Consider the following 19922-nt stretch of genomic DNA (forward strand, 5'->3'; position numbering starts at 1 on the left):
TAGACCAGTAGGACATACAAGATGAAGTTAGATGCCACGGACTTGCGATACATCTCAGCAGATGAATTCAGGGTGCTTTCAGCAGTGAGTAGGATCTCATCTTTACCTCCATCAATCATCCTCCTCGTCTCGTCACAGTGGGAGATTGCATTATCAAGGAACTTCAACAGGAACAATGCTGAGATTGCCCTCATTATGCTGACCCATCCACACCGCACAGGTAGAGATAGGTTCGAAGAATCATGAGGTCGTACCTACCTCACTCATAGCCGAATTGTCAGGAATACGAGGTGGGAATGTCAACAAAGCTCTAGGGGAGTTGGCCAAGAGAAACCTAGTGGGCAGATCACAGAATATCAAGTGTGAGTCTATAATCGCCTTGAGAGATCTTCCTCATGCTGTTCGGACCTGCGTTCCATGTATAATAGATAGATCACATAGATGAGTAGGCTGACCAAACTTCTTTGCCTGTCACAGACGATGGATATCGATTAACTTACGGAGGATTGGATTACCTCGCCCTGAGGACATTCTCAAGAAGGAAACTACCAAGTGTACATTCAGTAGGGACTAGAGTGGGTGTAGGGAAGGAAAGCGATATTATGATAGTTGCCGATGAGAGTGGTGAAAAGAGGATATTGAAAATGCACAGGTATGTCTCACGGTTTTTATGTTGATTCAGCTTATCTCATAGTTTATGGGATCTTGACGACGAAGCTGATATGCAATGCAAAATGATATAGACTAGGACGTATTTCATTCCGAGCGATCAAATCGAAAAGAGATTATCTAGGTAAAAGGAAGAGTGCTTCGTGGATGTACATGAGTAGATTATCAGCTCAGAAGGAATTTGCATTTATGAAGGTCAGTTCTGAATATCACATTCACTCAGGGATTATTGGACTGACTGATACCGCTTCCGCCGTACTGGTCTCTTCTATAGGCATTATATCAACACGACTTTCCTGTACCAGTGCCTATAGATCAAGCTAGGCATTGCGTAGTGATGTCTCTGATAGATGGATATCCATTGTGAGTTCTCCGTGCTCACGCAGTCATCGTTAATTGACGAACAATCATATCCTTTTTCGGAAGATCACTGACGAATCTGACTTATATACGCTAGACGAGCGATAGAACAATGCGACGATCCAGCGGATCTCTACTCCAAATTGATGGAATTGATCGTTCGACTAGCTCACGCAGGATTGATACACGGTGATTTCAACGAATTCAACATTATGATCCAACGTAAGACCGGTGAACCAGTCGTGATTGATTTCCCTCAGATGGTCAGTACGAGGCATGAGAATGCGGAATAGTACGTGGTGCTTTGATTTTGCATAACAAGTGAAATAGATCGGTATATCTGATAAGCCGCTTGGCGTCTGTAGCTTCTTCAACAGAGATGTTAATTGTATAAGACGTTTCTTCCGACGTAGATTCAGGTATGAAGGATTATCTTGGCCTACTTGGAAAGATGTTTTGGAAGTGGAGGATGAAGAGGAAGAGAAAGAGGATAAAGAACTTGGCCCTATATCGGAAGAAGACGAAGAGGAAGGAGAAGAAGAGACGAAAGGTGTCGAAGAGCAAGTTGTCACGGTTGCTGAGGAGAATAAAGCGGAAAGCTCGAAGACCGCACAGAAGAGACTGAGGATAGATCTGGAAGTAGAAGCTAGTGGTTTTGGTAGGGCCCTTCAAAGAGAATTGGAAGATGTGAGTGATCATTGATCTCGATAACGGGCTCGTCGGCATGTTAGTCCAATACTGATATTATATTTAGTACATGCTGGAAGTACAAGATTTACCCCCTAGCGATGATGAGGACGAGGATGACGATGATGAAGATGAAGACGAGGACGAGCTAGATGAAGAAGAGGAAGAAGGAGAAGTCGCACAGGCAGACAGCTCTGCTCCATTCGATGAAGCGGCTTTCCAAGCCGAGATGTCAGCTCGACTGGAAGCCATCAGACTAAACAAAGCATTAGGTAACGATGATCCGGATGATCTCGAATTAGACCATGGATCTGAACATTCCTTGAGTGATTTATCAGAATCTGATTCGGAAGATTCAGACGATTCGGTTGGACCTGCTCAAACGGATTATACATCTTATATGCCTTCACAGCGGAATACTCGAAGACATCATGACAGAATACAGATTAAGAAGCTTGGCGATACCGCCAAGAAAGGGTCCGATGTGATTAAAGAGACTGTTGCCAGGCAGGTATCGAAGGAAAGACAGATGACTGAAAGGAAATATCATTCAAAAAGCGGAGGGGCGAAGCCCGGTAAGAGGAAGGGAAGTAAGTGGAAGAATTCTGATAAGTATGCTACCGGAGGCGGAAAGGACGGTGGATGGTAAGGAGGGGTATCGATTATAGATGAAATAGGGATATATATATGTATCTATTTTCATCCATTAGGATATATTAAAATGTCATTCATCTCGCTACCCTGCTCGGCTAGCCGTTGATCGAATCGTTCTGAACTTACAAAATGCTCATATGAAATTATGAAATCACGAGATTATGAGGGCCCAAATGACACTGTATTCATCCTTTACCTGAAGCTTCGGTTGCCTTGTTGCTCTTCTGTCGGGGTCGGATCAGCCTCTGGCTCCAACTGCGTGTCCAACAAGCTGAGAGGCATTTCCATATGTATCGTAACTTCCATATGTATCGTAACCACTGTTCAGATTCGGGAGGTCGATGGACGATCCTGATAGTATATCTGTGCTAGATACCGCAGGGTTCAAAAGGCTCCAATTGCTGGGCATAACATTCCCAACAGAATCAGATTGCGGATGGTCAGCGACCATCATTCCATTAAATCCGGCCTCCATTCCTGGATTGATGGGCTGAGTGTAGTGAGAATGCCCACTGGTCATTTCCCATTGTAGATTCTCAGTATAGTGTGTTGACAGTGATGAGCTCTGGGCAGCAAGTGAGTCCTCGAAACCGACAGCGAAAGTCTCAGTGTTGGGTCCCATCGTCCCGAAGGAGGTCCCATATCTCTGATCTGTTTGCGGATACGGTACAGATTTCGTGTTGATTTGCTAAGAGTCATTCATGCCACTTGCGAGACGCACCTCACGCTCATACTGTTTTTCCCACTCTCGTCGTTTGAATCTCTGAGATTCACTCCATTTACCAGCTGTTCTCACATCGTTCCTTGCTTTCAGACTCTTCCCTCTTTTATGGTCATTCAAGGATCGTTTCCTCTCTCTATACTCGTCCCAAAGCAGGATCATTCTCGTTCGAGATCCTCCCTGGTTTTCTGGTCTTGATGAAAACTCTTCCATCGTTTTCGTGTTATCCCGCTGTAGGAAATCATCCATTCAAAACAACGTCAGCACAACTCATCATGTCCCCTTCCAATGACTACATTGAGAGGATTTGAGCCCTGGTGACACTAGGCCTAGTATACGACAAACAACACTTACACAATAATAGCATAATGGATCTCCCTAATAGTCCCAAACATGATATGTGAACTCTCTCCCACACGTGCTTCTCCCTTCGACGTTATTATTGGACCTTAGAGTACTGTTGCTCAGACCGGTACATATAGCCTTCCGAGTAGGAGGTCTGGAGAGCTGATTGGATGAAGAGTCCAACTGCAATACCATCATCTTTCAGTCGTTTTGGGTTTCTGAGTTGTAGTCTGAACTTGTCGATCAGTAATATGGCCAGGCAGTGGTTAAACATGGATAGTTGTGATAGAAGAAAGTCTGAACAACTTACTACACAAGGGTTTGGGAAAGCTTTGGATGTATGGGTGGCAATTGCCACTGACTCATTTCAATTGAGGGTCCGCTCTTTCCAGGTGGAGCACGATAAAAGGAAATTAGTTCAATCACATATGCCTCCTCCCTTCATGCGCTCATTTTAGCATCATCGGGAACGATGCATTGGACCGCATGAGAGACGTTTGTTCTGCGTGCTACAGTTGTCGGTAAAGGCTTTCGTAGTACTATAAATGTAAGGCTATTGGCGAAAATATCCTATGACCTAAAAATGTGCAGATGCAGTTTCATCTACCTCTGAAATATGCATGAATCATCCTCTCAAGGTCTTGTGCACCATTGCGATATCCCTCAACACCCTCCATGATGGCTTCCGTTGAATCCATGGGAGCAGGAAGGTTATCAGTACTCGCTCGTGGCGGATTGGACAATGAGCAATCCTCTGCAGCAGGGGCAGAATGGACCGAAGATGATTGCCACTGATATTGTACTGATGGATTTCCAATAAAGTTTCCATAGTCCCGCTGTGTCCAAGCTTGTTGCGATGTAGAAGTATTCAACAAGCCCGTGTTAGCACTCTGGTTCACTGCCAGAATGGAATTTTGCATGCTAGCACTTGTGGGGCTTTTAGTCCCATAGCTTTGTCCATATGTGGTGAGGGGAAACATGGTCGCGTTCAGTGATTGAAAGTCCGGAGAGAAATTGATGCCCAGGGTTGGATGGCAATTCCTATCGAAATCATTATGGGTTTCGATTTCTTCCGACAACCAAGTGTCAGGTACCTGATCTACCTCTGACACGTATCCTGGACATTGATAATCATGAAGGTCACCAGGCGATTGATGCCCACTGAGAGTGCTACATGGCTCTTGGGCAGATGAATTAGGAATTCCAGTCGGAAATGGGTTGAGGGAGGTGGAACGCTCAGGGATTGATAGAGAAGATCGATTGTGTTTCTTTCTGATTCTTTCCCTTCTCCTACGTCTTGAGAACTCCTTCCATCTCTCATGGTCATTTGCCTCGGAGGGATAAGATTTCCAATCCCTCAGTAGATCCGTCTCTGTCCGACCAGATCGACTGTCATACTCTTCCATTGCACCTTTATTATCTCTCTGTATATCGAGTCAGCTCACCATCGCTTCATTACCTGGAATTAACAGCGGTAGACTTACACATGAATAACAGATCGGATCATTCCCGCTATCACCGGGAAGGTACCTGATGTGCTTACCGCACGTCCTAAGTGCCCCATCTTTGTGTTGAGTCCTTAATTTACTTCGGGTGAGAGCAGTGCATGAAGGGTTGTCCAAGTCTGCAGTATTTGGCATCTTGTGGCTACTATTGTATGGCGGAGAAAGTCTTGCACGATTGACGGTTTTGCCACCATAGAGGCCGCTTTTGGTACCAGTAATACAAGCAATCCTACATATCAAAGAAGATGCACTTTTCAGCTAAGATTGCGTCAGTACATCTGAATGGGACGGGTACAAGTCCTCTGAGCTCACATGCAGCTGTGTTGGGAGAGAAATGCCAAAATGTCAACGGAAGCTCGATCTGAACGGCTGCCACAGTCACTTTGGTGCGGTAAATCTCGCTTTTAAGGGTTATTGACAATCTGGCTTCTAGTGTGCACCCTCCAGGCTCTGCACAATGGGCCATGAAGCAAGCAGAGGCTTGAATGTCGATATTTCTCACCTCTATCTGCAAGACAAGTGAGACTTTGTGCAGACTTTCATATCAAAAGTTAGTTAGACTGAACTTATCAAAATGGGCGGCTACAGTGGCAAAACCCGAAATCGTGCAAGACTTTCGCCTCCGTACAATATCGGCTGTCGAGGCTAGCTCCGATGATGAGTTGTGCGATCTAGAAATCGGTTCTCTTATCGCGCTGTCGAACTGATGGGTCAGGGAACCAGAACATGAATTGGATGTCTTTGGGAAATTGGTTCTTAGCAGTTCTGGCGTATTTCGTATGTATTCACCTTGTTCTGGGAGTAAAAGGAACGAAGTCGATATCCTTTGATGGGGTCTGGAAAGTTGTGCTCCTCAGGAGAAAAGATGTCATATTCAAGATTTCCGGCACAATATATTCAACCATCGCTGCCATGGGCCGATAGGGACACCAGCTGTGAGAATGTTCCATCTCGATAGGGCAGAATAGACCATAGATATACGGTAGGGGAATTCAAGCGTTCAGTTGGTAGGTAAAGAGGGAAGCAGTTGTCAGCAGAGTCTCACGTTACAGAAACCCAACATAACATCCCATGGTTGCATACCGGGGGCTCGTATCTAAGCGAGAACGCTGCCAGCTTCCGCTATAAGCACTCCAATGTTGTCACTGTTTCAAGGAAGATGTAGGGCTTCAAGAAAGGAGTGACACACAAAATGATTCACCGATACGTTGTACTGTATATACCACCTTCCTTTTATTCCCTTTGCCAGCGTATCTGGAGTGGTACAGCTTGCACCCATCCTCAACGGTCTATCCCCTATTGACAGTGCCAAGTGAAATGTTGAAGATGGTCATAGATTGTGTTTTCGATCAAATTGGGGTAAATCATGTAAAAACCCAATCTGCACCGATCGATGCCATTCAACCCCTTGAGACGCAAAATTGTCTTCCCCGTCAGCCACTTTGACCGTTAGGAATAAGACGGTTATCCGGATGGCCTCGTAACTTTCCAAGTCAAAGTAGAATTCGTCCTTTCAGCAGATTCTTGATTGTAATTCAGGTCAGCTGCAAATATCCCCCTACAAGAGGAAAGCCCAAGCCTTGGTAGCTATACAGTAGGGAATGATGGGCTCGATGCTCTATCCGGCTACACCGGCGATCGCACAGACTCCAAGATCAATCAAGATCAATGCGATCATCCTTTGAGCTAATGTAAAATGGAAATTCTCCGTTGAAAGGAAGACACTGCCGCATTAGGACAAAGTAAGGAATACATTGGACGCAAAGTGATCATGATGGCGACGGCACAGGGCCATTGGCTAAGAGCTATGATCATCTCTGTCTCGGGCGCTATGATCACCTGATAATCGCTTGTGTACATCATCAGATGCAACACAGACATACACAGCAGAGTCATTCTTCCTCTTCGAAGTCCACTCTTCTGTTGGTATATATATCATCAGACACTGATCGACAGATTTGCCACTCAAATCTACAGTATCTTCTCTTGTTTGCACACTCATTTTACAATCTTACGATACCAGCGATACCAATTATCAACATGAGATACCCATTGACTATCTTACCTCATATTATACTATTTCCATTGACATGGGGTTTCCATAATCCCCATGATATATCAATGGATGCCGCAAAATGGCTGATCGAGAATCAAGGTCATGGGAGACACTTGGTAAGATCCTTTTTTGGGGGTGATACGAGTTATGCACCGGATGAAGCGGATTGTCCGGAGAATCAAGAATGGTTATGGACAGCAGATGTGAGCTGTACCATTTGACTATGATTCCAGGAGCATGTCGCTGATTAAGGGAAAATGTAGCATTTATCGAAAGGGGAAGAAGAATATCTGAGGAAACGAGAGAAAGTAGTCAAGGAAGCTGTAAAGAAAATGATGGTTAGCCAACAGATGCCAACTCCTCCTCGGACACCGGTCATTGGATATGCTATATCAGGAGGTGGATATAGAGCAATGATGTGAGTTCCGGCTGGCATCGACTTAGCCCGTTTCTGGTTACAGCTTTGCTAATCTGGTTTACTGCAGTACCGGTTTGGGAGGTTTGATGGGTCTAATGCAGCAGAGTGAGGAAGCTGTCAGAGCTGATACAGGAGGCTGGGCAGATGCTATCACGTACATGACCGGATTGAGTGGCGGTTCCTGGGGGACAGCGAGCTGGATCTTGAACGGGGGGATGTTACCGCTGGATATGATCGAGAAAGTAAGAGCTTTTATCGATAAATGCGACTGTTAGGCTGATCAGTTGAACAACTGCTCATCCAGGTATGGAACCTCGAATCGAATCTGATATTACCCGATGATGATAAACTCTCGTTCTACTCGAATTTGATCCGTCAAGTGGACGAAAAGCGAAAGGCGAATTTCCCAGCTCAATTGACGGATTATTGGGCATTAGCTTTGGGCGAACAACTTCTCCCTGAAGAATACAGAATGAAAGGGCATGCTGACTTGACGATATCGTCATTGCCTGAAAAGGTGAAGAAGCTGAGTGATGGTGAACTACCCATGCCCATCATCATCGCTTCCCAGTAAGTAAAATCATTCACATCCAAATAACTCAGAACGGATGTTGCTCATAAACGTCTGTGTTGACAGACGAGAAGAAGGTGAATATGTGATAGCGCAGAATGCGACTGTATGGGAGTTCACGCCATATTCGTTTGGTTCCTGGGCTTTCGGTTCGAAGAAGAAGATCCCAGGAGGATTTACTCCTGTAGAATATCTAGGGACGACTTTGGACAATGCTCAGGCTAAAGGGCAGTGCTGGAAAGGCTTGGACAGACTTGCGTATGCCAACCTCCATCCTACTGACTATTTCAAATATCCGGTAGCTGATCAAGATCATCGATATTGGCAGATTCATAATGGGCACTTCTGCCACTTTGTTCAATGGTCTTCTCCTAGAATTGAACGGTACCAACTCCGACAATATTTTTGTAACAGCTTTGAAAGGGATCTTGCATGAGATCGGAGAAGATAATTTCGATGTGGCGAGAATACCCAACCCGTTCAAAGGGTGGGATGCTGAAGAAAATCCGGTAAGCGATGCACTGTACCTTGTCAGAGATATGTAAGACGGATGTAAGAGTGATTACGCTGACCCATATATCTCTAGGTCAAAGACTTTGATCTCCTTACTCTGGTTGATGGAGGCGAAACGGACCAGAATATCCCTCTTGAGCCACTACTAGTCCCTGAAAGGAATCTCGATGCTATCATCACCTTCGATGCGTCTAGACAAACCGAGACGAGCTGGCCCAATGGAAGTTCCATTCACACCACGTTCGAACGTGCTGTCATACTGGATGAAAGGGACGATACGAGGATCAAGATGCCAAAAGTACCTACCGCCAATGGGTTTATCAATGGTGCCTTGAACACTCGACCAACTTTCTTTGGTTGTGAGGACACGACTACCCCTTTGATCGTATACATCCCTCAATACCCTTGGACTTACTATTCAAATAAATCCACGGTAAGTGCCGAGCAAACTTACAATATTAATATCAGATTGACAAATGGCTAATCGATATGAATGTAGTTCCAACTTGACTATGATCTTCACGCAGCTAAAGAGACAATGTTAAACGGTATGCGATCGCTTACGCTCAACTCCACTGTGCCTACTTGGCCGAAATGTCTCTCGTGTGCATTAACCGATCGTGCTTTCGCATATACTTCCGATAATAGGACGGACGAGTGTAAGAAGTGTTTCGATGATTTCTGCTGGGATGGGACCAGTAATGGTTCGACACCACCGGAGTACAAACCTGTCTTAGGTGTACCTGACTGGTTGGAGAATAAAGGTCTAGTTGACCCAAGATTCAAGGATGGAAATGAAGGAACGGATGATTGGGAAGACGATGAGGCGTCGGGTTTGAACAAAGGAGGTTTCGAAGAGATCGCTAAAGGTTTCTTGGAAAAGATAGGTCTTGACTTCTGAGTACGGTGATCGACTTGGATAATTCTATGCTTGGGGGGGAAGGGAAATTTAACATAAGATTCAGGCAGCAGAACAGTTGAGTGTAGTGTGGCGGAAGAAGGTGAAGATAGAGCATTTTTAGTATCTACATGATTGTCGTCTTTTCAATATCTAACGATAAATATCTCGACCATTCAATATTTCCGTAGTTTTATGTATCTATATTTTGTATCAATGCATCTCCTTCTGTTAAGCCAAGGCTCTCGAAGATCATCAACATCAAACCTTTCCGCCCCTCTTAGGCATATAAGCCTGCGCAGGATGTCCTTCTTGGCTGGCATGATATGGTTCTCAGGAGAAGGTGGCAACACCGAGCACCCTACATCCTTTAGTGCATGACTGAGCGCTGGGAAGCCAAAACAGGTAGGTCTCATTTCGGGGGAAAAGCAACCCTCATTGCACACACAGTCTGACATCTATAAAGACCGTTGCAAAATGCGATGCATAAAATGCCTCCCTGGAACAAGAACCCAGACGGTCTATATGCAGATGCTGAACTTCACGCTTATACCTCAACTACATCCAACTCATCATCCTGAACTTCTTCCACTTTTTGACCTTTGACCAGTTCCTGTACGTGATCATCTTTTGTATCATTACCTTCATCCCTCTGAAGAAGATTAACCAAACGTTCGATCGAGTCGACGATCTATATCATCCTCGGGCATCAGTTTGCTACTTCGGACGTCGGGGTTGACAAACAGGTGAGACAAACAGGTGAGACTCACCTGCTGGTCTTTTTCCACTTTATGCAACTCCCTAATCACATAGTACGCTCCTCTAGTACGTAAAGCTTCTCGACCGGTGAATGCTACATCACAAAGATCAGCTATCGTTATTCGTTAATTCTTGGGAAGGATACTACGTACTGGTTGATAACAAAAGCAGAATTTCGATACACATCATCCTCAATACAGTATCTTTCTCCCTCTCTTTCTCGGGGGGTAAGAACTGTAGTGTCGGTGGCAAAGTCTCCATTTCCTGATACCATCAACTGAATATCAGCCTCTTTGTCCACTTTATACGCGGTGAGATTCACTGAGCTCACATCAATATCATATTCCTCTGGACCCATCAGAGGTGCAAGTACGTATGGCAGTACATCTACACCTTTTACTTTTCTCGTAGGATCTGAAGGAAGTTTAACACGATCATCTGTGATGGACCGACATACAATCAGCTTAGAGTTCCATCAATTACACAACTCAGCCATCTTTGTATCTCATCACTTGCGCTCAGAAGCCAACAGCCATCCCATACTACCTCTATCCATCGCGCAATTTTTGATACAGCCCAATGCACCACCTCGTCTAATCGTATCCGGATGTTCAGTATACACCACAATCTTCGAAAGCAGCGGTTCGTCCTCTTCCGATGGTTCAGCAGAGGTAGATCGTGGGAAAGGTGGTCGTGGAGTAAGAAGTAATGGTCGAGTCGAAGGTGCCATTGATATATTTGCGAAAACCGATGCTAAGAAATGGCATTCTCCTTTACGTTTGCTTCCACTTTTACCTTCTTTTACACCTTCACTTGCGCCATCTTCAAACGCCTGGACTAAAGCCCGTATTGCGTCGATTTCAACTTCGTCGCCCTGTTCGACTTCTTGATTGGGAGGTAGGATGGACGGATCTCGATAATCTGGATGAGTGGTTGATGAAGATGAGGCTGATGCGGGAAGGAAGTATGGAGGATAATGTTTTGATTTAGGTAATGGGACCAGAGGGATGGTGAGGTTAGTCAGGGATGAGATTAACGATGGGTGAGAAGTTAGGTTGGATAAGAGCATGGATGTTAGTGGAGATAGAGGAGATGTCGTATTCTAAAATATATGTTTGTAAGCAACTGAACCCGATAGACAGAGAGCCGTAACATACAGCTGTGTATGATACTAGCCAGACCAGGAACTCTTTGTCTACCAGATGTCTAGCAACAGCGAGTGTATCGGATAGGTTGATCAGAGCAGATAAAGCATCATGAGCGATAGCCTACTCTCATATAGTGAATTACGTTAGCAGTCTTACTACGATACAATTGTGGAAGCGACATCTTACTGACAGCTTGATCTTTACATAGATTCGCTAGATCCTTCAAAGCTTTGATTTTGGCTTCATCACTCTCTTGACCTTCTTTTCTCTTGTTGGGTAGTAATCCACCACCATTGCTGGCACTTGCACCTGTACCAGCGAAAGAAGAAGGGATGAAGATGTGTCTTTCGGCGGAAGCCTTGGGCGTATGTCCTACGAGGTTCTGTAAAGCCAGGTGTCGGACCGACGGATTCGGCTGGTCGAGAAACTGGAATAGCTCGGTGAGAGATGCCATTGTTCTGTCTATGCTACGATGAAAGACCACTTCGATCGGTGAGTGAGAAGGAGGAATGTAGAGCGAGATGGATGGTTTTCTGGAAATTTACGAGGATGATAAATAATGAAATTCGCACTTTCCCACGGTAGTCGGTACCGATTGACCACCAAAATGAACATCATCTTCAGACACGCTCAACAACCTAATGTAACTTTACCTTTTACCACTTCACTGTCCCCCATTCAATCCTTCATCTTCCTTATATCATTACCTGATACCCAAATCATCTTCACGGGCATAACAGAACACCAGGCAGTTGGTTTTTCTGGAACACGCGCATCGGAACACGATATCGGCCATATATCCTTCACTTCCTCCTCCTCATCCACCCCTCTTAATCATCTTGCAAAATGCTCAGCTCGGCCTTTCGAGCTCCCGCGAAGGATATTGAACTATCCAGCCCACCTCCAGACTCAGTATCGGCTCTGGCTTTCAGTCCGACAGCTGATATTTTGGCTGTTGCTAGTTGGGATAACAATGTGTGTTGGCTGACAGTTCGTGTTGTGCGCAGATCAGCTAATTATATCTGTCATTCAGGTGCGACTTTACGATGTAAATTCTCAAGGTCAATCACAGGGAAAAGCAATGTATTCACATCAGGCTCCTGTATTGGATTTGACTTGGTCAAAGGTGAGACTTCATAGTCCCTCGTTCAATTTTCCAGCTATTCAGTAGATGCTCTTCACTCCTCTTCCTGTCGACATGGCTCCCTTGATCTGGATTTACCACTGATATTCATATTGACACTTTCAGGACGGTCAATTTCTTTTCTCATCAGGATGCGATCACACCGCTCAGATGTACAATATCCAAACTCAACAAGCACAGCAGGTAGCTCAGCACGACGCTCCTATAAAATGTATTGAATATGCCGAAGTACCAGGTAGTGGGCCGGTGTTGATCACCGCAGGATGGGATAAGAAGTTGAAGGTGAGCTATCAATTGACCTCTCACGTCTGAGGAATACGATGTAGCTGACAGTGATGGTGTTTGTAGTACTGGGATCTGAGATCCGCAAATCCTATAGCGACGTTGGACCTTACAGATAGAGCTTATTCGATGGATGTCGCCGTTTCTTTATTGGTATGTTCAGGTTCCGGTGTCAATGCTTTCCTGTAGTACCTTTAGCTGATTATCCGGTATGAAATACAGGTCGTAGCTACAGGAGATAGACAGATCCACGTTATAAACCTTTCGAATCCTACCACTATCTACAAAGTGAGCTGGTTTAAGTCTTTCATCCCATACTGATGTGGAAAAACGAATGTCAGCTAATACAGTCAATGTGATTGATTTCAGACAATCGAATCTCCCTTGAAATGGCAAACAAGAGTAGTTAAATGCTTCCCTACAGGGGATGCCTACGCTATAGGAAGTGTAGAAGGCAGAGTAGCTATCCAGTGAGTTGCCTGTCCCTGTCTTTTGACATTTTGGGAATGAATAACTGATTGACTCCTGTCTGATTCGCAGATATCCAGGCGGAGATGACAAGTGAGTATTAGCTTCCCCCTTCAGCTACATTCTTAAAAGCTGCTTCCGACAGAGCCAATAGCTGATTCAGATACGATTGAACAGGAAAAACTATTCATTCAAATGTCATCGATATGATATACCCAATGGATCTTTACCAGGTTCACCAGCCGTAGTGGGCTCACAGCATGTTTTCGCGATCAACACGATAACTTTCCATAAGACTCAATATACTTTCTGTACCGGTGGGAGTGATGGGAGTTTGACTTTCTGGGATGGTGTAGCTAGGACAAAGTTGAAGAGTGAGTGACTGAACTCTCCTTCCAACTAATTACATAACAAAAGACGGAATGGTTACGTTGCCGGAATGACATGGACGATAAAGACGTTGTTCCTTCTGAGCTATTCCATTTGCAAATGCTGATATGTTTTATTTCTTCGATCCCATAGCCTTCTCATGTAAAGATCTCAATAATGGAGATACCGATGCCCGACCCCCTCAATTCGGTACACCAATTGTAGCTACCTCGTTCAACCACACACATGAAATAATAGCTTAGTGAGCCCACACTACCATCACCTACTTACTTCCCGTCATCAAGCTGATCCCGTTGTGCATGACTTAGCGCCCTCTCCTACGATTGGTCAAAGGGACACGGAGGAGTGCCACCTCAAGGTTCAAACATTACCAAAGTCATGTTGCATCCTGTCAAACCTGAGGAAGTCAATAAGAAACCGCCCAAGCGATAAGTTGGTACAATAAGGGGTTTGTGGGTTTGTGGTGACGAGGGAAGATGTGTGGAATATGAAACTGGATACGAACGTTGCGAAGAAGAGCAGAAGCAGTGGTGATTTTAGACACTATTCTGGCTTGATTGGGTGAAGGAAAGGATGAGGTTCGGGCTCGATCAGGGTGAAGGAAAAAGAACATGGCGGTGTCGAGGTTCTAGAATTTGTTGGTGATTCTACCTTCTTAGATTAGCATTTCGTATCCGTATGTAGACAAAAAACGTCATCTCAAGAGAATATGACGATGGGGTTATGACTATGTATAATGAGAATGCATATTATATTATGATATAACATCGATATGATATGACATGCGAGAGACCATATATGACATTTGACTGGTCTACATAGTTCCATTTGGTTCATCTTAGTTTGTTGAATACCATCATAATTTCCCACTTTGGAATCTCCACCATATCTTCGGTGCCAACTTCCAATCATGTTTCTGTAAATCAGGATGGAATACATCGAAATCAAGATTTTCCAAGCGTTGTAAATAATTTTCCGCAGGAACCTATCAATGATGAACATCATGATGTGATCAGCATCGGATCAGCGGATCTCAATCAGTGAATCAATTGTATAGAATGTGATTGACTCACCGCAGATAAGAAGATCGGCATCGCCCTATCTGGCTTCACCTTCCCTCCCGTATCCTTCAAATCTCTTCTGGCAGTTATCAACTCGTCCATCCCCCTTGTACCTATCTCCAACGCTGCGTCCCTAAATCCCTGGGCTTCAGCTCCTTTACGTAGGACTTCTTCTTCAACTATATTATGTTTCTCACATACGTCTGATGGGATATTTATCTGTCTCTTCGACGAGACTAAAATAGGTAAATTACGAAGTAGTGAGACTGTTGTGAGTAAGGTAGAGAGGTGAGAGAGGGTATGGGATATGTGTGAAGATGCTGGATCGGCTGGAGGGAGAAGGATCGGTAAGGGACCTAGCAAGAGGGAGGTGGAGAGGGGTGTGTGGCTGGAGAGATGGGATTCGAGGGTTGGTGATGAAGGTGGGAGAGAGAGGGTTTTGGCCTGTACAGGAAACGGTGGACATGACATGTCAGTCGAAGATGTCTTCACTCCATCCCATAAGGGACTAGTACCCGCTCTCTTCTCTATTTAATAAGATAGGATATGCCCGGCTGACTCACCCTAGTCTCTATCATCTGACTGAGATAATACCTCTGCACCGGTCTATTCCTCTTCAAGTCAGCCAGCAACAGCGCAACGGGATGTTGGGGTACTTTCGATGCCGTCTCGGTATTAGTCGAGAAGATGATTTTGAGGGCATCTCGCCAGAATTGGAATCGGATAGCAGCGAGTGCAGGTTGAGTGATGGTAGTGGAGATTAGGTGGAGTTCTAGCTATGATTATCATGAGATGTGTTAGTTGGCTATATGATTACATCAAGAGATACATCGAGATGATTTGGTCTCTCGTAAAGATATGCTAGATTGATTTGACGATTTCGATCGTCAGATTGAACACGAACAACCCACATTGAAAGCCCTGTAAGCAAGGTACCAGCTCCTCTCCCTCCTAGGCCAGAAGTAACTACATAACCACGCTTCAGGATCTAACCTCTGGACCAACGAGGAGCAATATTCCAGAGGTGCTTGTGGACCACCTTGAGTGGAGGGGATGTTGAGAGATGCCGATGCCGATGGTTTGGAGGTTGCATATGCCCTTCGACCGGGGGGAGTGAGGGGACGTAAGGGACGTAAGAGAGTGGATAAGGTGAGTTTGGACATATCGACGAGGTGGTAATAGTGCTAGTTGATCGTTACGAGTAAATAGATGGAAATGTCGAAAATATCGGCAAAATCCAAAGCTACGAGTGATCCAAGACGCTCGATCGGATCTGACACTAAGCCAAGCGACATGACGTGTTATTACTTGGGTGCAGACTGAGGCTGATAAGGATAAGATAAGGGGGCACTCAATGGCTGAGATGACAGTGCATCGTGACCAAACATGACCTTGTCATCTCTGAGATATCTATCTTCTCAACCTACTTTCCCTCAACCCTAGAATGGTCGTAGGTAACCTCACTGTCCAAAAATCCATCACCGCTTCCATCCCAACTTTCATTTCGTGCTTCTCGCCAAGCTCGTCCAACCAAGACAATATACCATCAGATACGAACTTGTACTTATCCTGCCCAGAACCAGAACCAGGATCAAGATGATCCGATGCAGACGTATATTTCGTCCATTCGTATCTATCTTCATCAAATCTTTCTGCTTTCTTCTGACCAATATACGAGTGCATTCGACCTTGGTCTTTCAGAGAAGGTATTTCCTCTTCTCATCCTTCATTTACACCTTATGAAAAGAAGCATGTTACTTTTCTCTCCTTTGATCAGATTGAACTCGATGAGACACCAAGTAGACCGTGTAGGAATACGCATGATTGACTAACATACAATACATATGACACAGACAATGAACATGACACTAAAATAGAGGTTAAAAGCACATAAAATATTAAACAGATCATGGCGTGGACACTGGAAGACACGGGACAAAGAAAAAGAAATTACAACAGTATTCGAAAGCGACAGATGACTGTTGAAATGACATATAGAAAACTCGATAGGGAAGCAAAGAGTTGTAGCAGGAGAGTGTCGCAAGCCTCTTGTATGATGTAATTCAAAGCATGGAAAGTATGGAGAACAGACAGAAACAGGTCGCTCCTACAGTATACCATTACCACACAACATGACCAACTCCCGTGTTCTAAATCCTCTTCATCACTCTGATCTAAATGATTCTCGGTTCCACACAGAATTTCACTCCTGGTTGATTAGGATGATAAAGTGGCCAATTCATCTTGGTATACAATCCCTTTGATTTATATTTCCTCCTTAATTTCTCTACCAGCAACTTCTTCTCCTGTTCCGTCTGCAATTTCAACCATTCTCTAATATATAACTCGTTATACTCCAATTGATCCGATTCAGGTCGATTCATCATGAACATCTCTTCATTGATATTTCTGAGTTTTTCTTCCTTTCCTTTCATTCTAACTTCTAATATTCTCGCTTTGATCACATCTTCATCTAAAGTCTTTCCTTCTTTCTGTAAAGCCAAAAGAAAGGTGTTATTGTTGAATGATTTAGGTGGTTTCTTCACCTTATGATTCCTTTCAATCACAAATCTAATCATATCTTCAAAATTCTCTTTTTCGCTCTTATATATCCAATCGTAAGGCTTGATCCATTGCTTCGATCTTTCCATAAAGAATTGGGCTAGAGCTTCGTCGATCTCTCTGATTTTACCTTTCCAAGGTATGTCTTTTCCTTCACCTTTGAATTGTCTTCGATCCTTTTGTTGTTTCCACATATCAAATGATCCCCATACAGTCCACTCGATAGGTGGTGACGGAACGTTGTCCCTCCAGTTGTACGTCTCGCCCCTCTCCGCTGCGACAGCTTTGTTTTTCCTTCTCATCCATTTCGGATGTCTCCATCTCAGGTCCCACAGGAGGATGTTATCGATTGATCGTAATGATCCCATTGGTGGGATAGGTGAGTCGTAGGGAACAGGGAGGGGATGAGATTTCTTGATGGTCCGTAAAGGTACACTGACAAAGTGATAATCGAAATTATCAACGACTCCGAAATTGGCTGATTCTCGTAACTATTGGTGGGTCAAGAACAAAAAAGGTTAGTACCGTTCCATCCGATCACAAAGGCATATCACTTACCTCCTGTAGAATCATCATATGATTTGCTCTTAATGCAAAATCAATCATACATTGCCTCCAAACAATCAACATCCTATTGGTCATGACCTTTGAAAAATCATTTTTGATGTCCCAATCGTGAGGTAGATGGTAATTTCCTGTCTTTACCTTCATTCCGTTCAATTTCTCTTCTAAGACCTCAGGATCCATATGATTTCGTTTCAAAGTCTTGGCAATGGAGTTGATACAGTTCTTAGTCAAGATATCTTCACCAGCGTACCATTCTACATGGACCGATCGGGGTTTGATCTTTGATAACAATCTGTCAATTTTATCTTCAGATACGCTTGATGGATCTCCTTCCTCTTGGGGTGGATTGCAGAGCTCGTCGGGTTTACCTTCGGGTCTGAACGAATGGAGGATGGTGAGTTTATCAATCCTGACGGTAGGGTTAGGCTGTGTGAGAGAGTTGATAATTTTGATGAAAGTCTGTAAAGTCACTTGAACAGTGAGGTCGAGTGGTCTGGTGAGATCAAGAGGGAACCATGCTGAAGGTCTTGTGAAAGCTCTCTACAATGCAAGAAGAGTTCTTATCAGCTGGATACTTTGTTCTCGTGATGGAAGGAAGAGATATTGATACTCACATGTCCATCGTTCTCTCCAATGATAATGACCTCATTGCCATTCCTAACATCTTTTACTCTATCTCGCCAGTTCCTACAAACTTTTCCCAGGTCGTTCAATTGCTTCTTCACCAAAAACCTCTTGTATGTCATCACCTCTTCGTTGGTCAATCGTTGATTATCTATGCCTTCATTGTACGCTGTAGGGGTCTTAGCTCGAATAGGTAGATCCGGCAAAGGGAGTATCATGATGATATCTTTCAGATGATAGAAGATCAATTCGAAAGTCTCGGCTGGGATCCGAGTCGCTGCTGGAGGACCTCTAGGCGGCGGAGTCGGTGTAGCGAGCAACAGGGAGGATACATCGGTAAGTGGAGAAAAGCCATTGCAGAGCTCTTCTTCTAAGGCAGGGATGATCATGGTATGAACATCCTGGCTGGTAGAATATCTCCTTCGTTTATGGGATTGAGAGGACTCGGGATTAGACTGGGCTGAAGGGATAGATCGCTTCTTCTTCAGCGTGTGTTGGAGCTTCGAAGGGAGAGGGTAAGGTGGCTTGGGGAGCTTGGCTCTTTTAGTCATGTTGAGATGTTATGGAGGGTGGCGAACGGTGCTTGTATAGCTGTATGATGTGGGAGAAGGTGTTTGCTTTATGTTCGATAAAAGGAGTGTCGATGACTCTGGGTGCACTCTACCAGCAACCTACCGTACGTAGAACGTAAAGGGGATAAGAGAGGGTGGGTTGAGGAAAGGAAAGGCAAGTGAACAAAATGTCTGCAGCTTGAGATGGATCTGATATATGTATGGTATAAGATAATATGTTAGTACGCACTCATACCCCAATACAAGGTTGCGAATTCAAGTGGACCACCTCCACCCCATCGATCCAATCACGTGATTTTACCCTATCAGGCGGCGGCTGTGTACCTATCTATGGCAAAAGTTGTGTCGTCATCAGATAATGTTAGCATGATGGACCTGAGCGGCAACTAAGCTTGTTTTGATTTTCATTTTAGGCGGTCTGTGCGTCACCGGAATGGGAATGTGGAATGTTGGTCAGACGACATACTACCCTAAAGCCTCATCGCCGAAATCACCATGCTCGTATCGCAAAGTACTGTGTCGGATCGTGCGGATCGGTGTTGTTCTGTATCTGAACTGGTATAGATGACCTCAGTACAGCATGGCTGTACACTTGTATACATGCCAAGCGAGAGAGAGAAGATGAGAATGACGACGTAGCCTGATTGATCGGGGCCCGGTCTCAGACAAACGCAGCATCGGAATTTTGAATCTTTCAGCATTTCCCCCCGACTTGACATTCGTTGTCATCGTCTCTCCTCAATCTCTCCAACTTTTGGCGATCGTTGCTGTGTATACATACTTCTTCTCATTCTCATCCATGCTATAGATCTGAAAATCGTACTTAATATAAAATCAGGACAATCGTCTTCATCCATCCATTTCTTTCCTCACTTATATCCGTACTTGCTTACTTGACTTGCTTCATCATCTTCTCCATTCGGATCACCGACGCTAGCCTCTATCCTC

At 44.5% G+C, this 19922-nt stretch overlaps 7 protein-coding genes across 7 annotated transcripts; 3 read left to right on the top strand and 4 right to left on the bottom strand.

Annotated features, from left to right (window-relative positions):
* Positions 1-21: 21 nt before the first annotated feature.
* Positions 22-2365, top strand: V865_005191 (uncharacterized protein; the record flags this gene model as incomplete). The annotated part of the gene is made up of 8 exons (XM_066228964.1): positions 22-84; positions 221-362; positions 478-652; positions 744-864; positions 944-1032; positions 1127-1321; positions 1395-1716; positions 1784-2365. The coding sequence occupies 8 exons, from the start codon at positions 22-24 to the stop codon at positions 2363-2365; spliced, it is 1689 nt and encodes a 562-aa protein (XP_066085061.1).
* A 1670-nt stretch (positions 2366-4035) lies between these two features.
* V865_005192 (uncharacterized protein) lies at positions 4036-5076 on the bottom strand (the record flags this gene model as incomplete). Its single annotated transcript, XM_066228965.1, has 2 exons — positions 4036-4860; positions 4921-5076. The coding sequence occupies 2 exons, from the start codon at positions 5074-5076 to the stop codon at positions 4036-4038; spliced, it is 981 nt and encodes a 326-aa protein (XP_066085062.1).
* Positions 5077-6981: 1905 nt separating this feature from the next.
* On the top strand, positions 6982-9400 carry V865_005193 (uncharacterized protein; the record flags this gene model as incomplete). The annotated part of the gene is made up of 8 exons (XM_066228966.1): positions 6982-7200; positions 7261-7415; positions 7483-7657; positions 7720-7985; positions 8053-8244; positions 8315-8495; positions 8573-8932; positions 8999-9400. 8 exons carry the CDS (start codon positions 6982-6984, stop codon positions 9398-9400), a joined length of 1950 nt encoding a protein of 649 aa, XP_066085063.1.
* A 544-nt stretch (positions 9401-9944) lies between these two features.
* On the bottom strand, positions 9945-11758 carry V865_005194 (uncharacterized protein; the record flags this gene model as incomplete). The annotated part of the gene is made up of 7 exons (XM_066228967.1): positions 9945-10088; positions 10168-10250; positions 10309-10420; positions 10488-10594; positions 10673-11258; positions 11314-11424; positions 11495-11758. The coding sequence occupies 7 exons, from the start codon at positions 11756-11758 to the stop codon at positions 9945-9947; spliced, it is 1407 nt and encodes a 468-aa protein (XP_066085064.1).
* A 392-nt stretch (positions 11759-12150) lies between these two features.
* On the top strand, positions 12151-14020 carry V865_005195 (uncharacterized protein; the record flags this gene model as incomplete). Its single annotated transcript, XM_066228968.1, has 10 exons — positions 12151-12279; positions 12338-12430; positions 12554-12730; positions 12797-12883; positions 12953-13018; positions 13100-13200; positions 13271-13291; positions 13376-13572; positions 13721-13829; positions 13897-14020. The coding sequence occupies 10 exons, from the start codon at positions 12151-12153 to the stop codon at positions 14018-14020; spliced, it is 1104 nt and encodes a 367-aa protein (XP_066085065.1).
* Positions 14021-14444: 424 nt separating this feature from the next.
* On the bottom strand, positions 14445-15812 carry V865_005196 (uncharacterized protein; the record flags this gene model as incomplete). Its single annotated transcript, XM_066228969.1, has 4 exons — positions 14445-14573; positions 14662-15093; positions 15213-15425; positions 15561-15812. 4 exons carry the CDS (start codon positions 15810-15812, stop codon positions 14445-14447), a joined length of 1026 nt encoding a protein of 341 aa, XP_066085066.1.
* A 1011-nt stretch (positions 15813-16823) lies between these two features.
* Positions 16824-18953, bottom strand: V865_005197 (uncharacterized protein; the record flags this gene model as incomplete). The annotated part of the gene is made up of 3 exons (XM_066228970.1): positions 16824-17702; positions 17770-18318; positions 18393-18953. 3 exons carry the CDS (start codon positions 18951-18953, stop codon positions 16824-16826), a joined length of 1989 nt encoding a protein of 662 aa, XP_066085067.1.
* Positions 18954-19922: the final 969 nt, after the last annotated feature.

The sequence above is a fragment of the Kwoniella europaea genome, chromosome 1 (genome assembly GCF_036810445.1).
Source record: "Kwoniella europaea PYCC6329 chromosome 1, complete sequence".
Classification (NCBI taxonomy): Eukaryota; Fungi; Basidiomycota; class Tremellomycetes; order Tremellales; family Cryptococcaceae; genus Kwoniella; species Kwoniella europaea.